We start from the raw sequence: 25,403 nt of genomic DNA on the forward strand, positions 1-25,403 counted from the left end.
CACTTGTCAGGCATCTGTCAGGAATGGAGCAAAGAATGGGGTACATTTGGTACCTCTCCCAGTGGTGGAAGTTCCTTTTGAGAGGGTAGGAATCAACATTGTTGGTCACTTAGACACTCCAACATCTTCAGGCAATCAATTTATATTGGTTGTGGTAGACCATGCTACCAGGTATCCGGAAGCTATACTTATGAGGAATGCCACTGCCCAGGCAGTAGCTAAGGCCCTACTTGGTATTTTTTTTACCAGGGTAGGTTTTCCTAAGGAAGTCATCTCTGACAGGGGATCAAACTTTATGTCCCACTACATGCAGGCCATGTGGAAAAACTGTGGGGTGACTTACAAGTTCTCAACTGCCTACCATCCCCAGACCAATGGGTTGGTAGAGAGGCTTAACCAAACTATGAAGAGCATGATAGATGCTTTAGAGGAACCCCTTAGAAGAAAGTGGGACCTTCTACTGCAATGTCTTCTCTTTGCTTTTAGAGAAGTCCCTCAGGAGGGAGTTGGATTTAGCCCCTTTGAGCTCCTCTATGGTCATCCGGTTAGAGGTCCATTGGCCCTAATCAAGGAGGGGTTTGAGAGTGCTCCTTCCCCCATGTCAGTGGGCCTCATTACGACCCTGGCGGTAAGGGGTTAGCGCCAGCGTTAGCTGCGCCGACCCCTTACCGCCAATTACGAGTTCCCTTTCCGCCATGGCGGTTTTTACACCTGCTTTTAGCGGGTGTAAAAAACCATGGCGGTAAGGGAACTTGGTGTTAATTACGCCACCGTAATTTACGGTGGCGTAATTAACGCCTTCCCCACTCCCATTATGCCCTATGGGGCAAAAATGGGAATGGGGAAGGGTAAATGGGGATTGGGGATTTACCGCCCCGCCAAGGTCGGAATGGGGCGGTAAATCCCCTTACCGCCATGGCGTTAACGTAGTTAGCACCATGGCGGTAAAGTCACGGCCCTGGCGGTAACTTACCGCCAGGGTCGTAATGAGGCCCAGTGAGAGTCACTGACTACGTGTTAGGTCTCCGAAGGAGAATGACACACATGATGACAGAAGCTTCTGACAACTTGAAAGCAGGTCAGGCTCTGGTGAAGCATTGAGATGACCAGAAGGCCAACATGGTTGAGTTTACTCAAGACCAGCTAGTTCTTGTTATGGTACCTACAAGGCAGAGGGCCTTACAGGACACATGGATTGGACCCTTCAAGGTTGTGGGAAAACTTGGAGAGGTCAATTATTTGTTGGACTTAGGCAATCCTAAGGAGGCCCCCAAGGTCTTTCAACCAACCGTCTAAAAGCCTATGGGCCTCATCACGAGTTGGGCGGGAACGCCGGTGCTAATAGCACTGGCGCTATCTGCCCTAGCGCCGGATCACGGGTTTGGCGGAACTGGAAATCCCCATTGAGCCCATTCGGGAATGCCCCATTCCCCATTGGGAAAATTTCGCGCTCATACCGCCGGCGGTATGAGCGCGAAATTTCAGTGAATTTCCCCCCAGCTAAGAGCTGGAGGGAAATCGGCAGAAGACATGATCTGGCGGACCCTTAAATATGGCGGTAATAGCGCTACCGCCGCATTTAAGGGTTACCGTCAGACTCGTGATGAGGCCCTATGTCTTTAGACCAGAACTGGGAGCTTTGCTTCTAGCCTCTGCTCAGGAGAAGGAGAGTGAGCCCCTCCCTGACCTCATCAGGGGACAACCTCTAGATGGGAAGATAGGAGTTAATCTCTCTTCTAACCTGACACTGGAACAACAGGAGGAGTGCAAGTCTCAGTGAAAACAGAGGGGCAAACTGATTTAACAATCACCAAGCTTGACCCATTGGGGCCAGCATGACATTCTCACTGGTGACTGTTTACCTGTTAAAAGCAGAGGTTACAGAATGTCAGACCATGTAAGAACCCATATAAAGGAAGAGGTCAACAAGATGTTTGATCTTGGGGTAATAGAGCCATCTACAAGTCCTTGGTGTAGTCCAGTTGTACTAGTGCCAAAGGCAGGATCCAAGGAGTTGAGATTCTGTTTGGACTATAGAGCTCTTAATGCATTCACCAAGACTGATGCCCACACTTTACCAAGAACAGATGAACTGGTGGATAAACTTGGTTCAGCCAAGTACCTCAGTACATTTGACCTAACCTCAGGCTATTGACAAATAGCCCTGACAGACCATGCCATGGAGAGAACTGCATTTACAATCCCTGGAGGCTTTTACCAATTCAAGGTTATGCCTTTTGTACTAAAGAATGAACCTGCTACATTCCAAAGGATGGTGAATCAAGTTATGAATGGGATGGAGGACTTCTGCATGACATACTTGGATGACATTGCAATGTTCAGCCCTACTTGGAAAGAACATGTTGACCACCTAGGATATGTATTGCAGGCCCATCAGACCATAAAGGCAAGTAAATGACAAATTGGTCAGAGTAAAGTGGTCTACCTTGGACATGAAGTAGGAGGGGGTGAAATAAGGCCATTGCCTAGCAAAGTACAAGCTGTACAAGATTGGACCACCCCCTACTACTCAAACCCAAGTGAGATCTACTTTTGTGATTCGAACAGGCCACCAACCCTTGAGATGGTTAATGCAGATGAAGGGGGAACATCCTAAATTGTTAAGATGGTCAATCAGCCTAAAGGGGTTTGATTTTACCATTGAACACAGGTCAGGGTGTAATCACCAAAATGCTGATGGTCTCTCTAGAATGTATGACTGGCTGGAGTAAGGAGATTCATCCAGGAGTGGATTAAATCCTACTTTCCCTTAGTCTAGTGGGGACGAGTGTTAGGGAGAATTCTCAGAAATGTGCCAATTCTCTTCACCTTAGAGACCCCCAGGAACTTTGCTGGATTTTGAGGACTTGGTTTTTCTTTACCTGGAGAGCGTGTGTCCCTTTTTTCCCACTCTCTCATGTAATTTGATGTGTGTTTTACCTCTGTTTCTTTTGGTTATGGAGTCTTACCAACTCCGTAGGCATCATCTTTTTCAATTGTGTCACACAGCACCCTCAGTTCAGTGTCACAGGGAAGCCTTTCAGGCTTTACAAAGGTTTGACTACCTTCTCTGGGATAAACTACTGTTTCCCAGAGTAAGTAAATTGAAATTGACTTAAGTAGTCTTTTTAAATTCCTAGACCCAGCACACACTATCTTACAATCGAGTTCTGGAGGGGTTACTTAGTATCCCCCGTGTCTAGATATTCCTGTAGCATTCATGTTACCCTTTCCTCTTGGAATGGCTGGTGGCAGTGGTTTTACAACAAAATGATTTTTCCCGGCCGCGAACTGTTCGCAGCTCCGGTAACGTTAAATCACGGGAGCCATGTTTTCTAAGATGGCGACGAAGCCTCCTTTTGTCATGATCTCTGCTTCCAAAAGGTCAGGGTTTTCCCAACTCCCTTGGAAGCAGATCCATAACCCAGGTTCCGAGGGCCAACCAGTCCCAATTGGGACCTTTTGGACCCAGTCCTGGCGCCAGTGGCACCAGGCTCATAAATGTGCCCAGTCCCAGCGCTGGAAGCGCCGGGCTCATGATGCTTGGGTGGACTTACCTGCAGCAGACCATGCTGCTTACTTGCCTGCCAGCTGAGCCTCTGATCCTCTTCTGTTTGGAACTACTTTTCCTGTTGGGTGGGGCAGGAGCCACTCCCTAGATTCAGAACACTGGAACTCTTCTGGAAAGCAGGAACTCTTTTCTTACCTAGGCGTGGCTGTGGAAGGAGACACCTAAGCACTACAGGAGGCTATTTAAACCACACCCGGTGGATGAATCTTGCTTTGCGTTATTCTGCATCCTCTGCAGCAGAACGCTCATCGTGTCTTCTGCATCGGATCCTGGGCCTAAGGAAAAAGGCTTACCATCCTGAATCCAGTCTTCAGCAACACCTATAAAGACAAGAAAGAACAGGTTAGTATTCCGGCATCTGAAAGACAAAGGCTTACCTACTCTTCGTGCGCTCCGGAGGTCTTCACACTGCATTCCGGCATCTGAAAGACAAAAGCTTACCGACTCTTCGCACGCTCCGGAGGCCTTCGGCGCTGCATCCTGCATCTGAAAGACAAAACAAGGTGCGTTTAAAGACATTGGGGAACTTTGATACTCACGTGCCATTACTCCTTTCCACATCAACCCCAGTGGGTATTCCGGCACCCTGCAGCCGCTCCGAACTCGTACCTGCAAAATAAAAGACAGTTAGAGCGCATCGTGAAGCAGGCAACAAGCGCTTACTTACGTGCTTCCAAGCGCTTCTATTCATCATACGGACTCCATCTTCAACTCACTTCAGCCCGTCATCCGCCATCGCCGGAACCTGCAAAACAAGAGACATCATTGCTAAAGACTTTAAAGACAATAGAATTACTCGAAACTTACCGTTCGTGCAGTAAACGACGGACAGCAGTCCTCTGAAGTCAAGAGGCCTGCGCTACCGATCCAGTGAAGAAACTGGTTACAGCACCCTGCCCCGAGGCAGATGGAGAGCTCGGCATTCACTTACCTAAGGTGAGAGCGTTAACCTTTGGGGTTCTACAGGAGAGCAAAAAAGGGAAGAGATAGGGACACCCCAATAACCCCAGTTCATTAATCCCATATTTTCTGTCTGTAGACATCTTACTCTTGAAGTCAGGCATACAGTGCACAGAGGTCCAGCCCAAAGAGCCAACCGGGTGCTACACATCACCTTTGAAGATACGGTAGTCGCCCAGTCAAGACCGGCGCCTCTGCGAGAATCAGGTGAGCGTTACAGAACGCAAAGCCTACCACAAAACTCTCGCCCAGGCGCTATGGAAACCTCGGATACTGACCATCTAGCCCGGTTACTTGGGGAACTAAGGGCAGAAGTGCATGCAGCTCGTCAGGAAACGAATGCTCTAAGAAGGGAACTAATTATTTCCAAGGAGAGAACACACGGTCTTGCTAGACAATTGCTACAGTCACAAGCCGGACAAACCCCGTTACCCGCATCAGGGGCAAATCTTCCTTCAACATCCTCTATGAATCCAGTGCAGATCAACCTACCTGGGAATGTACCTCTGGCTCCGCCCGAACGATTTTCTGGTGACCCAAAGAGGTTTGCAGTATTTATCAATCAGTGCCGGTTGCACTTCTTATGCCGGCCAGCAGCCTTTCCAACTGATCAAGCTAAAGTAGCTTTTGTACTTTCGTACCTTAGTGGCAATGCGGCAGACTGGTCAATCCCTCTAGTTAATCAAGATGATCCGGTTCTCCATGATTTTCAAGCCTTTCAGCTTAGTATGGAAAAACTGTTCGCAAGACATTCACAGGGGCAGGCCTTGGACAATGAGCTTCTTTCGTTGCGACAGGGTAATCAAGACCTTTTGGCTTATATTGCATCTTTCAATAGACTAATAGTGGAAACTCAATGGTCTGAGGACAAAAGGATTACGCTGTTTTACAGAGGTCTACATGGAGAGCTCAAAGACGTTTTAGCCCAAGTAGTGAATCCCCCACAAGACTGTTCGGATTATATAGACTTGGTCGTTCAAATAGATCATAGACTGCAGAACAGGAAGGCCGACCGTTCCAAGTTTGATGCTCGAGTATTTTCCAAACCGCCAACTCCTTCCAAAGGAGTAGACTCCGGGGAACCCATGCAAATCGGGGGTCTGAAAGGTCCTCTAACACAAAAGGAGCGGGAAAGGAGAAAACAGTTGCAATTATGCCTATATTGCGGAAACTCAGGGCACTTTCTTCGAGACTGTCCGGTGAAACCTGCCAAGAAGGCAGTAGGAGCTGCAGTTACCAAAGTTACAAACTCTGAGCAGGGAAACGACCTCGCCCGACAAGAATAGAGGTCCTCTTGCCGAGCGTGAAAACCAGTTCCGTGACCTCGCATTTCGTGATACCTATGGTCCTCATTAGCCCTGATAATCCGGATCGATTACATGCAATTGAAGCTTACGTCGACAGCGGTGCCGTCGGCAATTATGTGGATCATGAAATGGTTTTGAGGATGAATCTAACTCTTTGTCCCAAGGCTGTAAAAGACGTCATTACTACAGTGGATGGTACGGAGATAGCCTCCGGGCCAGTAACGCATACCACTCAAGAGGTGACGCTAGTAAGTCAAGATGGACACCATGAGAAGATCGTGTTCGATGTGATCAAGGCCCCTCAGTTTCAGATTATTCTAGGAATACCTTGGTCAGAGAAACACAATCCTCTGATCGATTGGCGAGCAAGAACGGTCCAGTTTCCAGAATGTGTCTCTACTTGTCACCCTCCACCTGGTGTTGCACTGGCAGCAATTTCTTCAGACTCCCCAGTTACCTCCCGAATACCTTGAATACCAAGATGTTTTCCGGAAGGATCAGGCTAACACTCTACCTCCTCATAGGTCTTATGACTGCCAGATAGACCTGATACCTGGATCTACTCCTCCTTGTAGTAGAATTTATGCCCTCACCGAGCCTGAGAACCTTCACCTTCGACAATACCTGGATCAATACCTGGCGAATGGGTTTATTCGTCCTTCCAAGTCCCTTGCTTCTTCAGCTTTGTTCTTCATTCCAAAAAAGGAAGGAGACCTTAGAACTTGTATTGATTATCGCTCCCTGAACCAGATCACCGTTAAGAATAGATATCCGTTACCTTTGATCCCTGAACTCCTGGACCAAGTCAGAAAAGCATGCATATATACAAAGCTGGATCTTAGAGGAGCTTACCACTTGGTACGAGTAAAAGAGGGCGATGAATGGAAGACGGCCTTCCGCACCAAATATGGGCTATTTGAATATCAGGTCATGCCCTTCGGACTTTGCAATGCCCCGGCCGCCTTTCAATATTTTATGAACGATGTCCTCAGAGAGCTCATAGATGTGTGTGTGTTGTTGTTTACATTGACGACATCCTCGTTTATTCTTCATCGGAATCTGAACATCGGAAACACGTGAAAATGGTCCTCGAAAGATTGCGTCAACACAAACTTTTCGCTAAGTTGGAAAAATGTGTTTTCAACGTGACTGAAGTTGAATTCTTGGGATTCATATTATCACCTGGCGGAGTACGTATGGATTCAAAGAAGGTCGATGCAGTTCTCAAATGGCCATCACCATCCTCCGTAAAAGGTGTGCAAAGCATGTTAGGCTTCGCTAACTTTTACCGCAGGTTTATCCCCGAGTTCTCTCGAATAGTCCAGCCCATCACTGCCTTGTTAAAGAAAAACAAACGTTTTGAATGGTCTACCGAGGCGGAACAAGCTTTCCAGGATTTGAAGACTAAATTTATCTCTGCACCAATCTTAAAACACCCTCGCCCCGAACTCCCCTACATCGTGGAAACTGATGCTTCAAGCCTTGCCATGGGGGCAGTTCTATCACAAAAGGACCCAGTAACCAATCAGTTGCATCCCGTGGCATTTTGGTCCCGCAAATTCTCGCCTCCTGAAATCAATTACACGATTACTGACAAGGAACTTCTGGCTATCAAGTCTGCCTTTAAGGCTTGGCGGCATTATCTGCTGGGGGCCCGACACACCGTTACTGTGATTACGGATCACAGAAACCTGCAATATTTGAAAACCGCAAAAGCCCAATCCTCTAGACAACTCCGTTGGGCATTATTCTTTGCCGAGTTTGACTTCATAATTACCTATCGACCTGGTACAAAGAACGGTAAAGCTGATGCCCTTTCTCGGATGGGAGTGGAAGAACACTTGATCAACCCTAAACCTGTACCAATCATTCCCGAACAAAGAATTCTGGGTGTAATCGCGACAGAATCCATAGAGGAAGTTAAGGATAAAGCCAGGCAACTTGTAACTCCAGCAGACATAGAAAATTGGCATGTGCAGGGAAAGGACTTTGCAGTAAAGGACAACTTATTGTATTTCCAAGAACGATTATACCTACCCAGCACAGATTTACAGAAAAAAGTAATCTCCTGTTATCACGATTCTTTAATGGAAGGTCATCCCGGTATGGCCAAGACCTCAGAAAAGATCAAGCGCTACTTCTGGTGGCCGTCTTGGAAAAAAGATATTAGAGACTTTATAATGTCTTGTGGAGTATGCGCCCAAAACAAGAGTCAAAAGGAAAGACCAGCAGGCCTCTTACGCCCTATTGACATCCCACCTCGCCCTTGGCATACGCTTTCTATGGACTTCATCACCGATCTACCTCCATGCTCCGGATACAATACGATTCTAGTAATCGTGGACTTATTCTCCAAGATGGCGCATTTCATTCCGCTCAAAGGCTTGCCAACAGCAGCAACTCTGGCCCGAGAATTTCTCGAAAACATCGTCCGACTACACGGTTTTCCTTCGGATCTAATTTCGGTTCGAGGTAGTCAATTTATTTCTCATTTTTGGCGAAGTTGCTGTCGGTCGGCTCAAATTGATGTGAGACTATCGACCAGTCACCACCCTCAGACCGACGGACAAACCGAGAGGACCAATTAAACTCTGGAACAGTATTTACGCTGCATGCTGCAACAAACTGAAAAAACTTGGAAAGACATCCTTTGGATAGCCGAATATGCCTACAATAACTCTGTCCATTCGGGAACTGGGAAAACACCGTTTTTTCTTTTGTACGGCAGTCACCCTCGAACCTCGGAGTTGGATCCCCTCCAAGATCTTGAAACACCAGCAGTAGACTACCTGCATTCTACAATCACCCAAGCCTTTAAGGAAGCTGTTTCTCACCTTCAAAGGGCTAAAGAACAATACAAGAAAGGAGCAGATCAACATCGGAAGGAAGCCCCTCAATATCAAGTAGGGGACCAAGTCTGGTTATCCACCAAATATCTACCTCTAAAAGGGCCACGCACATTCAACTCAAGATACCTTGGTCCCTATTCCATCACTACCATAATAAACCCAGTAGCGGTCAAGTTGGACTTGCCCCCTCACATGAAGATACATCCGGTCTTCCACGTCTCTCTATTAAAACCCGTGCAACCTCAAACCCGACTAACTAAATCTCCAAAACCCATCCTAGTTGATGGAGAACTCGAGTTTGAAGTCAAAAGCATTCTGGACTCCAAGATCTCCAAATCTAAACTATTTTACCTAATTGACTGGAAAGGCTACGGCCCCCAAGAGAGATCCTGGGAACCTGCTGAATATGTCCACGCTCCTCGCCTAATCAAAAGATTTCACCGAACATTTCCTGACAAGCCAAAACCCCCGGAGAAGCCCGGTTTGGGAGGGGCCTTGAGGGGAGGTACTGTCATGATCTCTGCTTCCAAAAGGTCAGGGTTTTCCCAACTCCCTTGGAAGCAGATCCATAACCCAGGTTCCGAGGGCCAACCAGTCCCAATTGGGACCTTTTGGACCCAGTCCTGGCGCCAGTGGCACCAGGCTCATAAATGTGCCCAGTCCCAGCGCTGGAAGCGCCAGGCTCATGATGCTTGGGTGGACTTACCTGCAGCAGACCATGCTGCTTACTTGCCTGCCAGCTGAGCCTCTGATCCTCTTCTGTTTGGAACTACTTTTCCTGTTGGGTGGGGCAGGAGCCACTCCCTAGATTCAGAACACTGGAACTCTTCTGGAAAGCAGGAACTCTTTTCTTACCTAGGCGTGGCTGTGGAAGGAGACACCCAAGCACTACAGGAGGCTATTTAAACCACACCCGGTGGATGAATCTTGCTTTGCGATATTCTGCATCCTCTGCAGCAGAACGCTCATCGTGTCTTCTGCATCGGATCCTGGGCCTAAGGAAAAAGGCTTACCATCCTGAATCCAGTCTTCAGCAACACCTATAAAGACAAGAAAGAACAGGTTAGCATTCCGGCATCTGAAAGACAAAGGCTTACCTACTCTTCGTGCGCTCCGGAGGTCTTCACACTGCATTCCGGCATCTGAAAGACAAAAGCTTACCGACTCTTCGCACGCTCCGGAGGCCTTCGGCGCTGCATCCTGCATCTGAAAGACAAAACAAGGTGCGTTTAAAGACATTGGGGAACTTTGATACTCACGTGCCATTACTCCTTTCCACATCAACCCCAGTGGGTATTCCGGCACCCTGCAGCCGCTCCGAACTCGTACCTGCAAAATAAAAGACAGTTAGAGCGCATCGTGAAGCAGGCAACAAGCGCTTACTTACGTGCTTCCAAGCGCTTCTATTCATCATACTGACTCCATCTTCAACTCACTTCAGCCCGTCATCCGCCATCGCCGGAACCTGCAAAACAAGAGACATCATTGCTAAAGACTTTAAAGACAATAGAATTACTCGAAACTTACCGTTCAGGCAGGAAACGACGGACAGCAGTCCTCTGAAGTCAAGAGGCCTGCGCTACCGATCCAGTGAAGAAACTGGTTACAGCACCCTGCCCCGAGGCAGATGGAGAGCTCGGCATTCACTTACCTAAGGTGAGAGCGTTAACCTTTGGGGGTCTACAGGAGAGCAAAAAAGGGAAGAGATAGGGACACCCCAATAACCCCAGTTCATTAATCCCATATTTTCTGTCTGCAGACATCTTACTCTTGAAGTCAGGCATACAGTGCACAGAGGTCCAGCCCAAAGAGCCAACCGGGTGCTACACATCACCTTTGAAGATACGGTAGTCGCCCAGTCAAGACCGGCGCCTCTGCGAGAATCAGGTGAGCGTTACACCTTTGTTAAAAAGGTCCCCGGTCTCCTTTTTTTGCCATTTCTTTGCGGAAAGGTCCTTCACAAGATTTTCTCTGTGCACCAAACCAGGTTTGGTGTCTTTGTTCATTACGCTGAGCAGTGTGGATTGATGGGAAATATTGGATTCCATGAATTTGAAAACATTCAAAATGCTTTGAAGCAATTTTTGTGAAAGTTAGAAGAAATAATTATGTTCAGTAAAATGTTTCTTAGTTCAGTTTATAAAACCAAACATTTTAAAAGATTCTTTTAAGAGCTGCCATTTTTGAATGCAAAGCAGATAAAATGATTTTCATGCCCACGCCTGCATTTGTCTGATGTCCGCGGACTACCTCACTCTCCGCAGACTGCAAGCTTCACAGGGGCCTGTGACCTTTTTTTTTTTTTTTCTCAGTTCTATTTTTCAACTGTGGAAGGTGGCTCCTAAAGGAACCTTTTTAAAAATAAATGTGTTGGGCTTTTATTTTGCAGGAGTGGCAAGGGGCACCAACCACCGGGACGAAGGGGCAGGTGGAGAGAGGAAGATGTTGGGCGGGACTAATCAAGTAGGTGCCAGTGATTCTCATGCTCCTTGACCACGGCCTCGAAAGCACTCCGAAACTGCCCCCCTTACAGACGGGTGCTTCACAGTACAAACATAGCAATGTGACCCTGGAAAGGTAAGGGTCAACAGCGTTCTGTATGGCCTGTGAGGCTGCCTCTGAAATCCACTGCCCCAATGGAGTATTCCTTGTGGTGACATCAGCAGTCGTAGAAGATGGTGTAGAGGGTGTCAAACTACTTTTCCCCGAGAAAGGTACTGCCTTCCTCACTGCCCCCGGGTGTTTGGATTTGGTGTGGTGCCACATGGAGGTGGTCCCGTAGGAGTACAAGACCATTTTTCCACAAGTAAGTATAAGTTTCCACTCAGTACATTGAATTTTGGCTGCACAAGCCTTTGGATCACACCCTACGGTGGTGGAAAATTGTCACACCCAGGCCCCACTCTGTGTGCTGCAGATAGAGACTTCCTCTAGCTCATCTTTATCTCGTTCTTGATCCTCCTCTTCTTTATCACTGTGCGTGTTCCCCTCTCCAGGCCCTCCAGGTGGTGTTTATGGTGATGGAGCAGAAGTGGCTACAGTAGATGCCATGATGGTCTCCACATAACAGATCTGCAAAGTAGCAACTCAGGAACTGCAAGCAGGTGCTCTCTACTGGATAGCCAGATTGAGAATGAGGAAAAGTAATGGGTGAGTCCCTATAGAGGAACCGTCCCCCGACAGTCATGCTGCCTGCGGACCACCGAGGCGAAAAAAGACCTTGAAAAGTTGTAAAAAGTTGCCAATTCAACCAAGAATGGGTCTGGGAGCTGTGGAAGGGTAACGTTTCAGCTTGAAACACCCTAGATTGGCGAAAAATGCAGGTTGGAACTGTCCGCGACCTTGGACACCATTCGCAGACAGGCCGTCATGCTGCACAGGTGCAGTCTCACAATGACGTCTGTGGCCATCAGCAGTCGTGATGGCCATCCACGGACACCCTTCAGGTGGAAATCGCAGGACGCATGCGCTCGGTACCTGTAGAACAGGCAGACTAATTAAAAGTGTGTCGTGCGAAACCAGACATGTCCGGACATTGCGTCGCGCCTGTCCGGGGCACCACCATTTTGTGTGCAGACACCCTGGAAAGTCATAGAGTCCGTGGGCTTATAATGGGCCTTTACAAAAAAAACATAAGTGACAGGAGTATACACCAATATGTACAGTATAAAACATACTTTTATTTAAGAAAGAGATGGGGTATCAGAATGGGAAACATAAATGGGAGAATTAGGAATATCTGTATAATAATCAGGAGGGGAGAAGGGAGTGAGGTTTCATCAAAGCGTCTTTGATTCACATTTTCAGAATTTGATGGTGATGATTGCTGGATGTGGGGTACATCTACCCACTCAGCAGAATTCCCCTCCATCACCAAGCTGCACTTCAGCAGAATGGCTGCGCTGGCTCCTTTGAGCATCATTGCCTCGCCTCAAAACTGTGTTTTGCAGCTACAAAGATTAGTGCTGCACTGTCTTGCCAAGCACCTATTGTGCAAGATGGAACAGGGAACACACCAAGAAAGGTTGCCAGTGTGTTTTCTTATGTGCACCAAAGAAGAGAATTGAAAAGCAGCGCTGCTTTGCTGCTAGCTCAGAATTTCCCATTGAAAAAGGAAATATTTGGCATTTAAAATGATGGCGCCCTGATGCTCTTTTTCATCTGTTCAACATTACACAGTTCTGATCCAGTGAGACCCATCTATACCCATCCATATTCAGGTTGTGATACAGCAAAATAAAGCATTTCTCACTGAATGACATGCTGTGTCAGGCAAGATCTGGGAAATCACCAGAAACTTTACTCTCAGCCATACGGAAAAACGCTTGACTTTTATGCTACAAAATGTCAAAAATAAACCCTAGCTCTCTGTGCATATGTCAATTTCAGTGGACCTGTGCCTTGAACAGATTGCTGTGTTAGAGAAACTGACTAGGGCTGCAAACAATGTTTGGAATCTAGATGGAAGGGAAAACCAAATTTGAAAGGGACATCCCAGCAGAATTCACAATGCGTTAGAATGTGCTTTTGCAAACAAGAGAAATATCTGTTTTGAAAGTGTATTGTTGAATACAGTATCTGATTTAGCACTGAGGTGGTTTAGGTCTTTTTTGACCAACCGTCAACAGCAGGTGAGAGTGGGGGAGTTCCTGTCAGACCTTATTTGCTTGAGCTGTGGGGTCCCGCAGGGATCCTCCCTGTCGCCACTGTTGTTTAATCTGTATATTCGGCCACTACTTGAGATTCTGAGACGCTATGGGTTGAATTTTCACTCATATGCTGATGACACCCAGATCTTCATACAAATTGGCAACTTTCAGGAAGCTTTTAACAAACTGGGGCCTTGCCTGGAGGAAATAGGCAGCTGGATGTCCAAGAATTACTTGCAACGTAATGCTGCTAAAACTGAATTGATTCTATTTGGACCAAAAAATCAGTTTTTGGCAGCTAAGAAGTTGCCTATTCCATCACTTTTGGGCAAGAGTTTAAAATTTGTATCAAAAGTAAAAAATGTGGGTTGGATGTGGCAAGAAGACCTGGGCTATGAAGCCCAGGTGAGAGCTAAGACAAAAGCAGTACATTTCATTCTTCTAATGCTACGTCAAGCACTCCCCTACATACCAACCAAAGATCATGCTTCTGTGGTAGGAGCTCTTACCAGTGCCCACTTGGACTATTGTAACAGTCAATTGTTGGGCATTCCTACTAAACCGCTTCAGCGGCTTCAGAGGGTGCAACATGCGGCCATCAGACTGATATTTAGACTGAAGAAAACTGATCATGTCTCACCTTTTCGCCAAAAGTTGCATTGGCTACCAGTCGAAGATCGCATTAAATTTAAGACGGCCTGTATTGTCTATAAATGTGTCAATGGCCTGGCTCCCCTGTATTTACAAGAGCTAATACAGCCATACCAACCCATGAGACAACTGCGATCTTGTGATAGACATCTTTTAACCATTCCTTACTCAGCTTTTAGAACCAGAGGTGACAGAAGATTCTCTGTCTTTGGTCCCAGGCTGTGGAATTCGTTGCCGCAATCCCTAAGCTGAGGCACTGAAGACTTTCCTTTTTAGGTAGTTGTCCCTATTTCATCTGGGATCCTTTTCAACTTCGTTGCTACCTTCAGCTGTGTCATCTATGCCGACATACGGTTTATTTAGTTTGGTGCGCTTTACAAATGTAAAAAATCAAATCAAAATCAAAATAAGGCCCTGTCCTTGTCTAGAAATGTAAGGGGGGGTTTGGTTAAAATCTAATATAATGTTTGATTCCACAGCCTTGCCTTTTGGGCACAGGAAAAATAAATATATGCATTGGCTGTACTGGGGAACCAGCCAAACAGGTTTTCCTGCTTGGCTTCAAAGGACATTTGTGTGCTGGCAACAGGAGTGGCCTTCCCCCAAAAAGAGCCACCCCACTATGAAACTTTGAATGACCAAGAGAAAGAATGTAACACGCTCATCAGACTTTGTGGCTGGGCTTCAGCTTGTCCCAATAGAGCTCCAGCACACCTACGTGTTACTTTTGGAAGTGACACCTCCCATCCACTTAAACTGAGAAGCTCCAAAGACATACTCCATGGCAACCCTGGGCTGAACGGACATTTGGTGGTAGCCTGGGAAGAAAGGGCCCTATTTAGCGGGCAAAGGCCAGCCCATCTGGCTCAAAAGACTATTTTAATGAATAAACTTTAAGACTGTTATTTCTATAACCGGACAACGCAGTAATATAAACGTCTTACAGTTTAAATGTAATTTCTGCTGCCTTAAAACAAGATATTGTGGCTGTCCATAGCATGTTGGGAACGGAAATGACGGAAAATTGTATATTCTGAGGAAAGTGTATATGGTGCCACTTGGAGATTTAATTGAAACATGTGCTATGATAATATGTACACATATCTAAAATTGTGGAATTTTGGGTGAAGCGGTTCCCACTAAAAATCACTAAAAATGATTAGAAGGGTGAAACAATGTCATACAGACCTGGGAGTTGGGATACCATGTTCTGTATGAAATATGCAATTTGCATATGCAATTTGCAAAAATGCTACAACTGTAAAAATGGCTGATTTATGTTTTATAATTGATTTTTGGCACAAATGACTGTGGGATGGCTTTGTACCTCATAAAACACAACACCATAAAGTGAGCCCCCTCCTGGAGGAGGCGACCAACATAGGCTGACCTATCCGGTACTTAGGGGTAGGTCTAGCTTAGCTCTGCCCAACAATAAATCCTGTGATGTCAACCGCCTTATAAAAGTTGGTACCGTACCCCCAAACTACGAGTTTTGCTCGCGGGTGCCTGACAGGCTGTGCGGCACCCGCAAGCAAAACCTGTGGATGCACCGGCACGTTGGCACCGTACTGCCAAACTACGAGTTTTGCTTGCAGGTGCCTAACCGTCCGCCAGGTCTGACCTGGCGGGCTGTGTGGCACCCGCAAGCAAAACCCACGAATGCACCTGCACTGTTAGCAACAGTGCCGGTGCATCCATGCTCCCCATTCAGCCCTATGGAGCTGAATGGGGATGGAAAGCCCGGTAATATCGGCACCCGCGAATGGGCAATTAACGGGCCCATGAAACTCGTGATGACCTGGTAATTGACCATTTGCGGGTGCCGGATGCGAGTTTGGCGGAACCCGTGCCTGTTTTACAAGCACAGCTACCGCCAAACTCGTAACAAGACTCCTAATATACCCTATCTTGAAACCTTGTCTTTGTTCCACTCTCTTAGTAATCCCATCAATACCCTGATAACTTGTTCAAACTGTCAGAATTCTCTGTGTATCCTGTCCTTGATCTCCAAGCGTTAGCGCCATTCTTTCCCATTCCTTTTGTCCTTTGCATAAGTCCTTAGCCATATTTGGAGTAAATTAATTAATTTCCACATAAAGAGACATGCAGCGTGAAGGGGGTTAAGGCTGCTGCTTAACCTGTTTCATGGGCAGCGTTATCTTCTTGATAATCTAGTTATAAAGATTTAGTTGCAGTAGTACTTGTCACTTTTCTCTCCCATCGATTATCTCTGTTAACTGCATTTATTTTCCCAAAAACTCCTTTCACATTGAAAATCTCATCCAGTTATTCAGCTATAGTCACTCTTTCACTTTCATATTATCCCTGTGATGTGCATCTATCACCCAGCATAAAAACTGCATTCCGATTCTGTCTATTTCACCCGTTTTTCAAACCATTTTTGACATTTAAACCCGTGTCATTTAGCAGCTGCAAATTCTGTGCGTGTGATTTCGGCTGCACTGTGTTATTACTTTCCAGGTTTCTTTTTGAACTGTATGCCCTTTGCTGATACCTTGCCTTGTAGTTGCCAGTGTTTTTACATTCCTGATACTGTGATAGATCATATTTACCTCATTATTCAACCACACATTTAAATTAATTATTTACCAATTCCGAGTGTCATTCATGCCAAGGTTTTCAAACCAGATTTTGCTCCCATTTTGTGAGATAAGGTTGGACTTTAAATCTGTAATATGGGTTTGGGGGAGTATTGCAGGGGGAAATCTTAACTCGAGTGCCATCTACCCGAATAGTAAAAGTGCTCATATTATTTGTGCTTTGGATATGTTATAGTAGAAGGCCAAACTCAGTGTATTTCATCATTTATTCTGTAATTATCACCCCATTGGTGATAGTTGCCCAATATTAAAATTGTGTGATTTCATTTGAATATTAAAATAAATAAATGTTGTATTTCCACCCACAGGCCTGGTTCCCGGGGGAATTTGTTAAAGGGGGTTTGGGACGGGTTAGGTGCCAGCTCAATCTGAATTCTAGGAAATAAAGGGAAAAGCATTCTAATTGACCGCTACATCCTAGGCTAAGGGCAAGGGACCTGGTCCGGTGTGTGACACCCGATTAGTATCCTTAACATGGGGACAAGGGGGACGGGTGCAAGAAGGACAGCGATAGGGAACATTTTGAATGCCTTGATTTTTGTCATATTGTAAAAGTTCCTTAAAATCATTACTTAGTTCATCCAATTTTGTAGCCAAGTTCATAATTTGATTATGTACACTTGGGGATAGGGCTTCTCTTTGTGAGTCTTGGGATTGTGTCGACTTCAATTGGGCGTGGTTTCTTCATAAGAACTATGAACTGTAAGAAAAACAGAAATTATAGTAAAGTGCGTACAAATTACATTAGTTGTTTACATAAAAATATATATTGTTTACCATTAGAGGTGTTATTGTCACTCATTTCTTCTTTTGGGAAGTTCTCCTTTAACTACTCAAGTGTGTTTGCCCTTTCTGTGAAAAACAAAAAAGTGCTTCTATCTTTTAACAAATGTTTATATAATAATAGAGAAATAAGTACAATGCACTTGTTATTTAGTGAGAATTTGTTTTCCAATAAGCACCTGGTGTTTCTCAATCTGTATGCAGAGTTCTAATGAGGAGATTAAAGTGTATAGTTATGGTTTCTGATCGGTGCATTGCATTATAATGTATGCTAAATTAAACAATCATTCATATTTTTTGAAGTAATTGCTTGTACAAAAAAGGTATGTTTGCGTGTCGTAAACATTAGTAATGTGCTTCTCCCTTTATTTCAATAGGTGATTGATGCCTCAGAAATGCAACAGTGATTGTTAAATTATCTGGACTAATGAACTGCAAAGCTTCAAACCAGCATTACTGATTAATGAATAGCAGCGGTGCTTGGTATGAATAGCAGCGGTGCTTGGTATGAATAGCAGCAGTGCTTGGTATGAATAGCAGCAGTGCTTGATGTGCAGTAAGACGAGGCTTTTTGTTTTGCCTATTATTCCTGAGAGAGCACATGAGTGCTAGTTTATATATTTATTATTATGTATTTGTTTATAACCCACTTAATACCATTCTTTGGTTTCTAAGCATGGATCCGGGATTCGAACCTCTGTTTCTTTGCGTGGTCTTGCTTCCAAGACCAGCTCGCTGCCCCTGTGCTATTCTCCATTCATTCTGAATGTCTAGTTTGTTTAAACAATTATTTATGAAACCCCAGCAAATCCAAAATGACATTAGCAATACTCTGAATATTTTAAAAGCTTCAGTTAGAAGAACAAGCATGTTTGTCACCAGAAATTACCTACATGGTTCACCTGTGCTCTCTTTTTGGAAAACGTCTCAGTGGAAAGAGTCCTCTTATTAGACACTTGACAAAATAAATGGTTGAGAAACTTTCCATGAGCACAGAATGTGGAGATTGTCATCTCAAGAACATGCTGATTGCCCACATGAGGACATTGGTGAAAATCCTTATCAGTGCACTCAATGCGGGAAAGGGTTTGCTATGGAGGCAGCTCTTACTACCCACCTGAGAACACATAAAGGTGAGAAACCTCATGTGTGCACTGAATGTGGGAAAGGGTTTGCTCAGAAGGGATATCTTAGTATCCACCAGAGAATACATACAGATGAGAAACCTCACGAGTGCACTGAATGTGGGAAAGGATTTCCTGAGAAGGAAGATCTTACTATCCACCAGAGAACACATACAGGTGAGAAACCTCATGAGTGCATTGAATGTGGAAAAGGGTTTGCTCAGAAGGGACATCTTACTACCCACCTGAGAACACATGCAGGTGAGAAACCTCATGAGTGCACTGAATGCGGGAAAGGGTTTTCTATGAAGGGAACTCTTATTAACCACCAGAGAACACATACAGGTGAGAAACCTCATGTGTGCACTGAATGTGGGAAAGGGTTTGCTCAGAAGGGATATCTTACTATCCACCAGAGAATACATACAGGTGAGAAACCTCACAAGTGCACTGAATGTGGGAAAGGATTTGCTGAGAAGGGAGATCTTACTGTCCACCAGAGAACACATACAGGTGAGAAACCTCATGAGTGCATTGAATGTGGGAAAGGGTTTGCTCAGAAGGGACATCTTACTATCCACGAGAGAACACATACAGGTGATAAACTTTATCAGTGCACTGAATGTGGGAAAGGGTTTGCTCAGAAGGGAGATCTTACTCGCCACCAGAGAACACATACAGGTGAGAAACCTCATGAGTGCACTGAATGTGGGAAAGGGTTTGCTAGGAAGGGAGATCTTACTAGCCACCAGAGAACACATACAGGTGAGAAACCTCATGAGTGCACTGAATGTGGGAAAGGGTTTGCTACGAAACAAGCACTTACTCGCCACCAAATCACACATGTAGGTGAAATGAAATGTAAATATATTTTAAAAAGGTGACATTTTATGGAGAGGGTAGAAATGACAGATGGAATAGAATAATTCACTGTGCTGTGAGACAGTAAAACTCATGCAAATTTGGAAATGAAATGGTGCCTTTCTCTGTAAAAATGAAAGTGTTGTGGGTGTAATGATATCGTAGCCGTTCCCTCTGAATTCCAAGAAAGAATAGTGGACAAAAATATTTACCTAATGAAAAAGGTTCCTGTATAACCTGACGGGCGGAATTTAAACCTTACCCAACTGTGTTCATTAACTGAATGAACTAGTGATTAAAAGAATATGGAACTTCAGCTAATACGTCACTGTTAACATTGAAAAAGAATGTTAGTAGTACCTCTATTTGTATGTTAAATCTATTTCTTTTCTCTGGGTTTACTTTGGAATAAACTGCTTCCTGGAACAGAGCTGATGTATTTATTTTAAGCAGTGGGGTGGCCATGTGGGTTTTAAATAGCCCAATTGATCTTAATATTGAAAGAGTGCTGTATGGCTACATTTATTCAAACCCAACCATTAAGGCATAAACTACAAAAGTAGTTAACTCCATTTATATCAAAATGTATTTCAATTTACCATGAGATTTAGGGATTGCCTGATTCACCAAATGTTTTTTGTCTGTTTAGAACCTTTACGGTATTATCCTGTTTTACATAAAAGTGCAGGCGGGCAAAGATGATATGCTTAATCGTATCATGTTGGCGATTAGAACAAACATGTAAGGGTTTTGCATTTTGATTGTCGGAGATGTCCTATACAATGTACAACTCTCACCTCAATCTGACCAGATCTTAATTTTGGGTGGTTGGTTCTGTAATCGTCTATGAGCACACATTTAGTAGTGCGTCCCCATCTATCGATCACAAGGCTACAACATTTGAGGCAAAGTTGTATTGGTCATTTGCAACGTTGTGTGTGACTAGATCACACCACATCTGTTTCATCTAATACCAGTTGATTCATCCAGATGTTCGTCTGGGCTAAAGGTTCCGCACATACTAGTTCCCAGTTGCAATAATTGTCACCCATTTTGAACTTGATGTAAAATGTGTTTGCCTATTTACATATTAGTCCATCAAGAGTATATTATGTGTAGATGCCTCCTGCCTGATCATTGGGGTGTGTAAGGGATGAACAGGGTGTTACTACCACCACCTGTTGCATGAAGCAGAGTTTATAAGTGTTGTGGGAAAGATCCACACCCCCACAACACCCAGGAAAAAGGAGCAAGGGCTTGTCACATACGACATGGGTTCCAGTGGCTCTTTATCAGATGGTGACACACGCAGTGCACATTACTCCATTTATATGGGAAGTCGGCAGGTCCTTGCGAGTAGGTTCTGTGTGTGGAGTACAATAACATGCCATTAATGCATACCAAAGCAAATGTGATGTGGAGGTACGTCCTATCTGAGAAGCATCTAGGGGAGCAGGCTGCCAGATGTGCCATGTCCTTGCACATCTGGCAGTCTACTCTCGTAAATGTTGGAACTTGATACTTATAATTCTAGATTTTGACCAGGGCTTCTATAGGCTTGGTCTGCACAGCAAGCGAGGCCTGCAGTCACGAATAAGAAACACCTGAATCAGTAAAGCTCTTTGAGTCCTGCCAGTCGTGCAATGATTCCAAATCATACCACATGTGCATCCTCTTTGAACAAGGCCAGCATCCGGGGATAGAAGGATGATGAGTGAATGGAGGGAGATGTCTCCTGAATGCCTGTGAGGTGTAAGGATGAATGGTCACCTTCCAGAGCCTAGAGGAGACTCAGTATCCAGGTGATGGTGAAAGCGGAGAACAGTTGCTAGGGAACAGTCCCTTAGAAACAAGGCAAAAACAAAGAGGATGAGATGCTGTGGATTCTAGGCCCAGATCCCTATGAGATCCCATGGCCCACCCCCTGGAGCTTCAAAGCGGGCCTCCACTGGTGGACATTGTGGGCTCTGTCGAATCTGTGGTCCCTACTGGGGGCAGTACCACGCCGGCATTGCTTGACCCAGAAGCAGGTGCCCCTTTGATGCCAGGTGTCTGGAGATTTGCTGAACCAACCTAAGAAACTGCAATCCAGGACATAAGCACCCTGGTTCCATCTCACCTGTCTGGGAAGCTCCACGGTCTGGTCTGTCTTTAATCTGGACACCACACTGCCACACTCCTCCCAGATTTTATTCCATGGCTGGTGCCTCTCTCATGTGAGTTTACAAGCAAGTCTTCCATAATCTTCCTTTCTAGGGGTCTCCTCTCGACAACCCAACAGTAGAAGCCAAAAACTGCCAGAGGACGACATGGGAACTCTGCCTCAATGACTACTAAAGAATCGCAACCGTTCTGCATTTCCACTCCTCTGGGCTGGATCCTCGACCTGAGTATCACTATCATCATTAAACCTTCTTATAAGAGCATGGAATCCATCCTGCACTAGTCGCCAAACAACATGCACAGCAATCTCTCCTGGGAGCTACCCCCCGCCTGCTGCAGAACTGTGTTTTGTCCCAGGGTATTGCTCTGCTGACTGTCTGGCATTACTTGTGAGTCCTTTCTTTGCTTTTTGCTTCACCTCTTGCCTCTTCTTCCTCACCTCTGTCTTGACTGGTCAGAATAACCCCCCTCCCATCCCAGCTCACTGGCACACCTGAAATGCTCCTTTGAAACTATTTTGCTAACGGTGACCATTTCCTGCCAATGACTGTTCCTATTTGCATAAGTGGCCTCCTTGGACTCTACTAAAATGCTGGCCTGAATAGGCCTTTGTTTTATGTATTGCTGCATTTTCCCTTCCAGGAAAGAGACTTTTCTCAAACTGAATCGCTCTTCTTGAACTTCTCTATGTACCTAATGCATTGTGGCACAGAGATCGGGATACCGTCAGTGTAAAAGGTGGCGTATTGAGGAGCAAGCCTCTAGACCACCGGGGTGTGCCCACAAAATGTATCTCCATCTTTTAATCATTCAGGCATAGACGGTGTGTGGCCAGCCAGGCCTGGATAGTCATGTATACCGAGTTGAGGGTAGTGAAGTCTTTGTGGTAGTTGCCCAGGAAGGGGAGTAAAATTGGCATGTCCTTGGAATAGTTTGTGTAAGATATACCGATAGAGTCCAGGAGGGCAAATAGAGGAATTGTGAATACGTTATTCAAAGTAGGAGACACGCAGGATCCTTAAGGCACACCGTAAGCAATCAGTGCTGGTGGGGCGCTAGAATTCTGCTAATACTCTAAAGGATCAATCTCCTCGGAATGAGGCTATCCAGGAAGTGGCCTCGGGGAGAAGTTAGCTGAGGAGGGAATGTGCCGACCATTTGGACTTACTGGCCATTTGGGTTTTTCGTGGGAGTGCTGGGTCTGCCCACGTTTTGCTCAGGAGGTGCCCAGGCCAAAAAAGTTTGAAGTCCACTTGTCTAAACGTAAGCGCTCCAGGGAACAAAAAAATATTTCCAGTAGTGTCAGGATGCTGCCTCAGCTATACTGCATCTACACAATCATGAAAGGGTTCTATGCCATAGATCACTTCAAGGCACTACGAGAAGGCATCTGCTTCCTTAGAGATGCAATTGTGAGTATGATTGCCCTAATACACCACAATCTATCGATCGTAAGAATTGACTGGCAGCCGCTGCAAATCTTTTAAAAGTGGCACGTGAAAAGAACTCCTAAGAGTTCATGGGCCTCATTACGAGTTTCGCAGTAGCCGTGCCTGTAAAACAGGCACGGCTACCGCCAAACTCGATATCCGCACCGCCAGCCACAAATGGGCATTTACTGGCCCATTACGAGTTAAACGGGCCGGTAATTACCCATTCGCGGGTGGCGATATAACCGGGCTCCCCATCCCCACTCTGCCCCATAGGGCACAATGGGGGTGGGGAGCATGGATGCACCGGCACCGTTAATAACGGTGCCGGTGCATCTGCTGGTTTGCTCGCGGGTGGCGCACAGCCCGCCAGGTCAGACCTGGCGCGCTGTCAGGCACCGGCAAGCAAAACTTGTAATTTGGCGGTACGGTGCCGTATGTGCACCGTTGGTACCGTACTACCAAAGTCGTAATGAGCCCCACTGACTTACAGGTCTTTCAATTAATAATTTAGACTTCATTTCAACATTTTCATTTCACAAAAGTACAAATACAAACCTGCAGAAACATCTGCTGACATATTCTGGCCTTCTTTAAAAACCATTGGATTTTCTCATGAAAGATGCCTTTTCAATAAAACCATAAATAGAATGGGCAGCGTTCTTGCCGGGGAGGGCGAGCACCCGTATCCTGGCCTCAGCTTTCCCCTAAGCAAATTCAACGTAGGACAAAAGAATACAACCACTGTATTGCCATTACAGCTGCACAATTGGGCTATATTCTGTCTTATTACTGGACCAATTGGCCACTACAGAGGCTCCTGGAAGACGATTTACTCTAAGAGTAAACAAAATGCCCCTCTTATGTGGATTGGAAAACCAGCTGGTGTAATTGTCCAAAGTTGGCTTTAGGCTATGCTTCAAAAAGGATTGAACCCTGGGGTTTTCAAGCTCAAAGCTACACCACATTAAATCTTTTTCTTGTATGAAAGCAGCTTTACGTTTTGGGATAGCAACTGCTCTTTCCTCAAAAGGCCTAACAAATGTATTCCCAAATCCCGTTGAAGACAAACCTGCCTTATAAACTGCAGCCGTGGACTGCGACTAGCGACCTCTGATGCCAGTAGATCCTTTGTGATCCCATGTGTAAGGTGATGGTCACAGTCCCTAGTGCCCCACAATCTTACCCATAGCATCAATGGTTTCAGAAATATAGCCAGCCCGGCTTCCCGGTGCAGCACATTTGTAGGAGCACCGGTCGATAATACAAACAAACAACGCAAGAAATGGTTCTCTTTTCATTGAATTGGGCTATAAAAGAGTGGGCCACACCTCGGTCCCGTAGCGAGCAGTTGGCTTTAGCATTATAGATGGAATGTAAAGTCTCCAAAGGGCAACTACCAAGGTTCTTAGTAAATCAAAAAACTGAAAAAAGACTTTCCCTAAGGGAAGACGTAGAAGGGGACATCTACCCAAGCATAGGCACAGGACCCAGACCAATAGTGGCCAGCACAAGGCTGCAGTACAGGCTGTAGTATAGATGTAGGACACAGAACAGGTACCTCTAACCCAGCATAGGCACAAGACCCAGACCAATAATGGCAGGTACGAGCCAGGTGTACAGGCTTTAGTATAGATGTAGGACACAGAACAGGTACCTCTAACCCAGCATAGGCACAGGACCCAGACCAATAATGGCAGGTACGAGGCAGGTGTATGAGCTTTAGTATAGATGTAGGACACAGAACAGTTCCCTCTACCCCAGCATATGAACAGTACCCATACCAATAATGGCAGGTACGAGGCAGGTGTACGAGCTTTAGTATAGCTGTAGGACACAGAACAGGTACCTCTACCCCAGCATAGGCACAGGACCCAGACCAATAATGGCAGGCACGAGGCAGGTGTATAGGCTTTAGTACAGATGTAGGATACAGAACAGGTACCTCTACCCCAGCATAGGCACAGAACCCAAACCAATAATGGCAGCTACGAGGCAGGTGTACGGCCTGTAGTATAGATGTAGGACACAGAACAGGTACCTCTACCCCAGCATAGGCCCAGGACCCAGACCAATAATGGCAGGTACGAGGCAGGTGTACAGGCTTTAGTATAGATGTAGGACACAGAACAGGTATATCTACCCCAGCATAGGCACAGGAACCAGACCAATAATGGCAGGCACGAAGCTGGTGTAAAGGCTTTAGTATAGATGCAGGACACAGAACAGGTACATCTACCCCAGCATAGGCACAGGACCCAGACCAATAATGGCAGGTACGAGGCAGGTGTACAGGCTTTAGTATAGATGAAGGACACAGAACAGGTATATCTACTCCAGCTACTCAGAACTAAGATTGGCTTCATGGCACTAAGATTAGCAGCTTGGTGTTAGTGCCCAAGCATGGATACTGTGAGAGAGTGAAAGTAAC

At 45.7% G+C, this 25,403-nt stretch overlaps 1 protein-coding gene across 1 annotated transcript in view; it reads left to right on the forward strand.

Annotated features, from left to right (window-relative positions):
• The window catches only part of LOC138568915 (uncharacterized), a 227,241-nt gene that overhangs the window by 102,480 nt on the left and 99,358 nt on the right, over nucleotides 1–25,403 (forward strand). Inside the window, 2 exon segments of the mRNA XM_069646695.1 lie at nucleotides 13,481–13,741; nucleotides 18,371–19,398. Of these exon segments, the coding sequence (XP_069502796.1) occupies nucleotides 13,481–13,741; nucleotides 18,371–19,398 (1,289 nt within the window).

This window comes from Ambystoma mexicanum, chromosome 2q (assembly GCF_040938575.1).
Source record: "Ambystoma mexicanum isolate Mex_15411 chromosome 2q, UKY_AmexF1_1, whole genome shotgun sequence".
Classification (NCBI taxonomy): Eukaryota; Metazoa; Chordata; class Amphibia; order Caudata; family Ambystomatidae; genus Ambystoma; species Ambystoma mexicanum.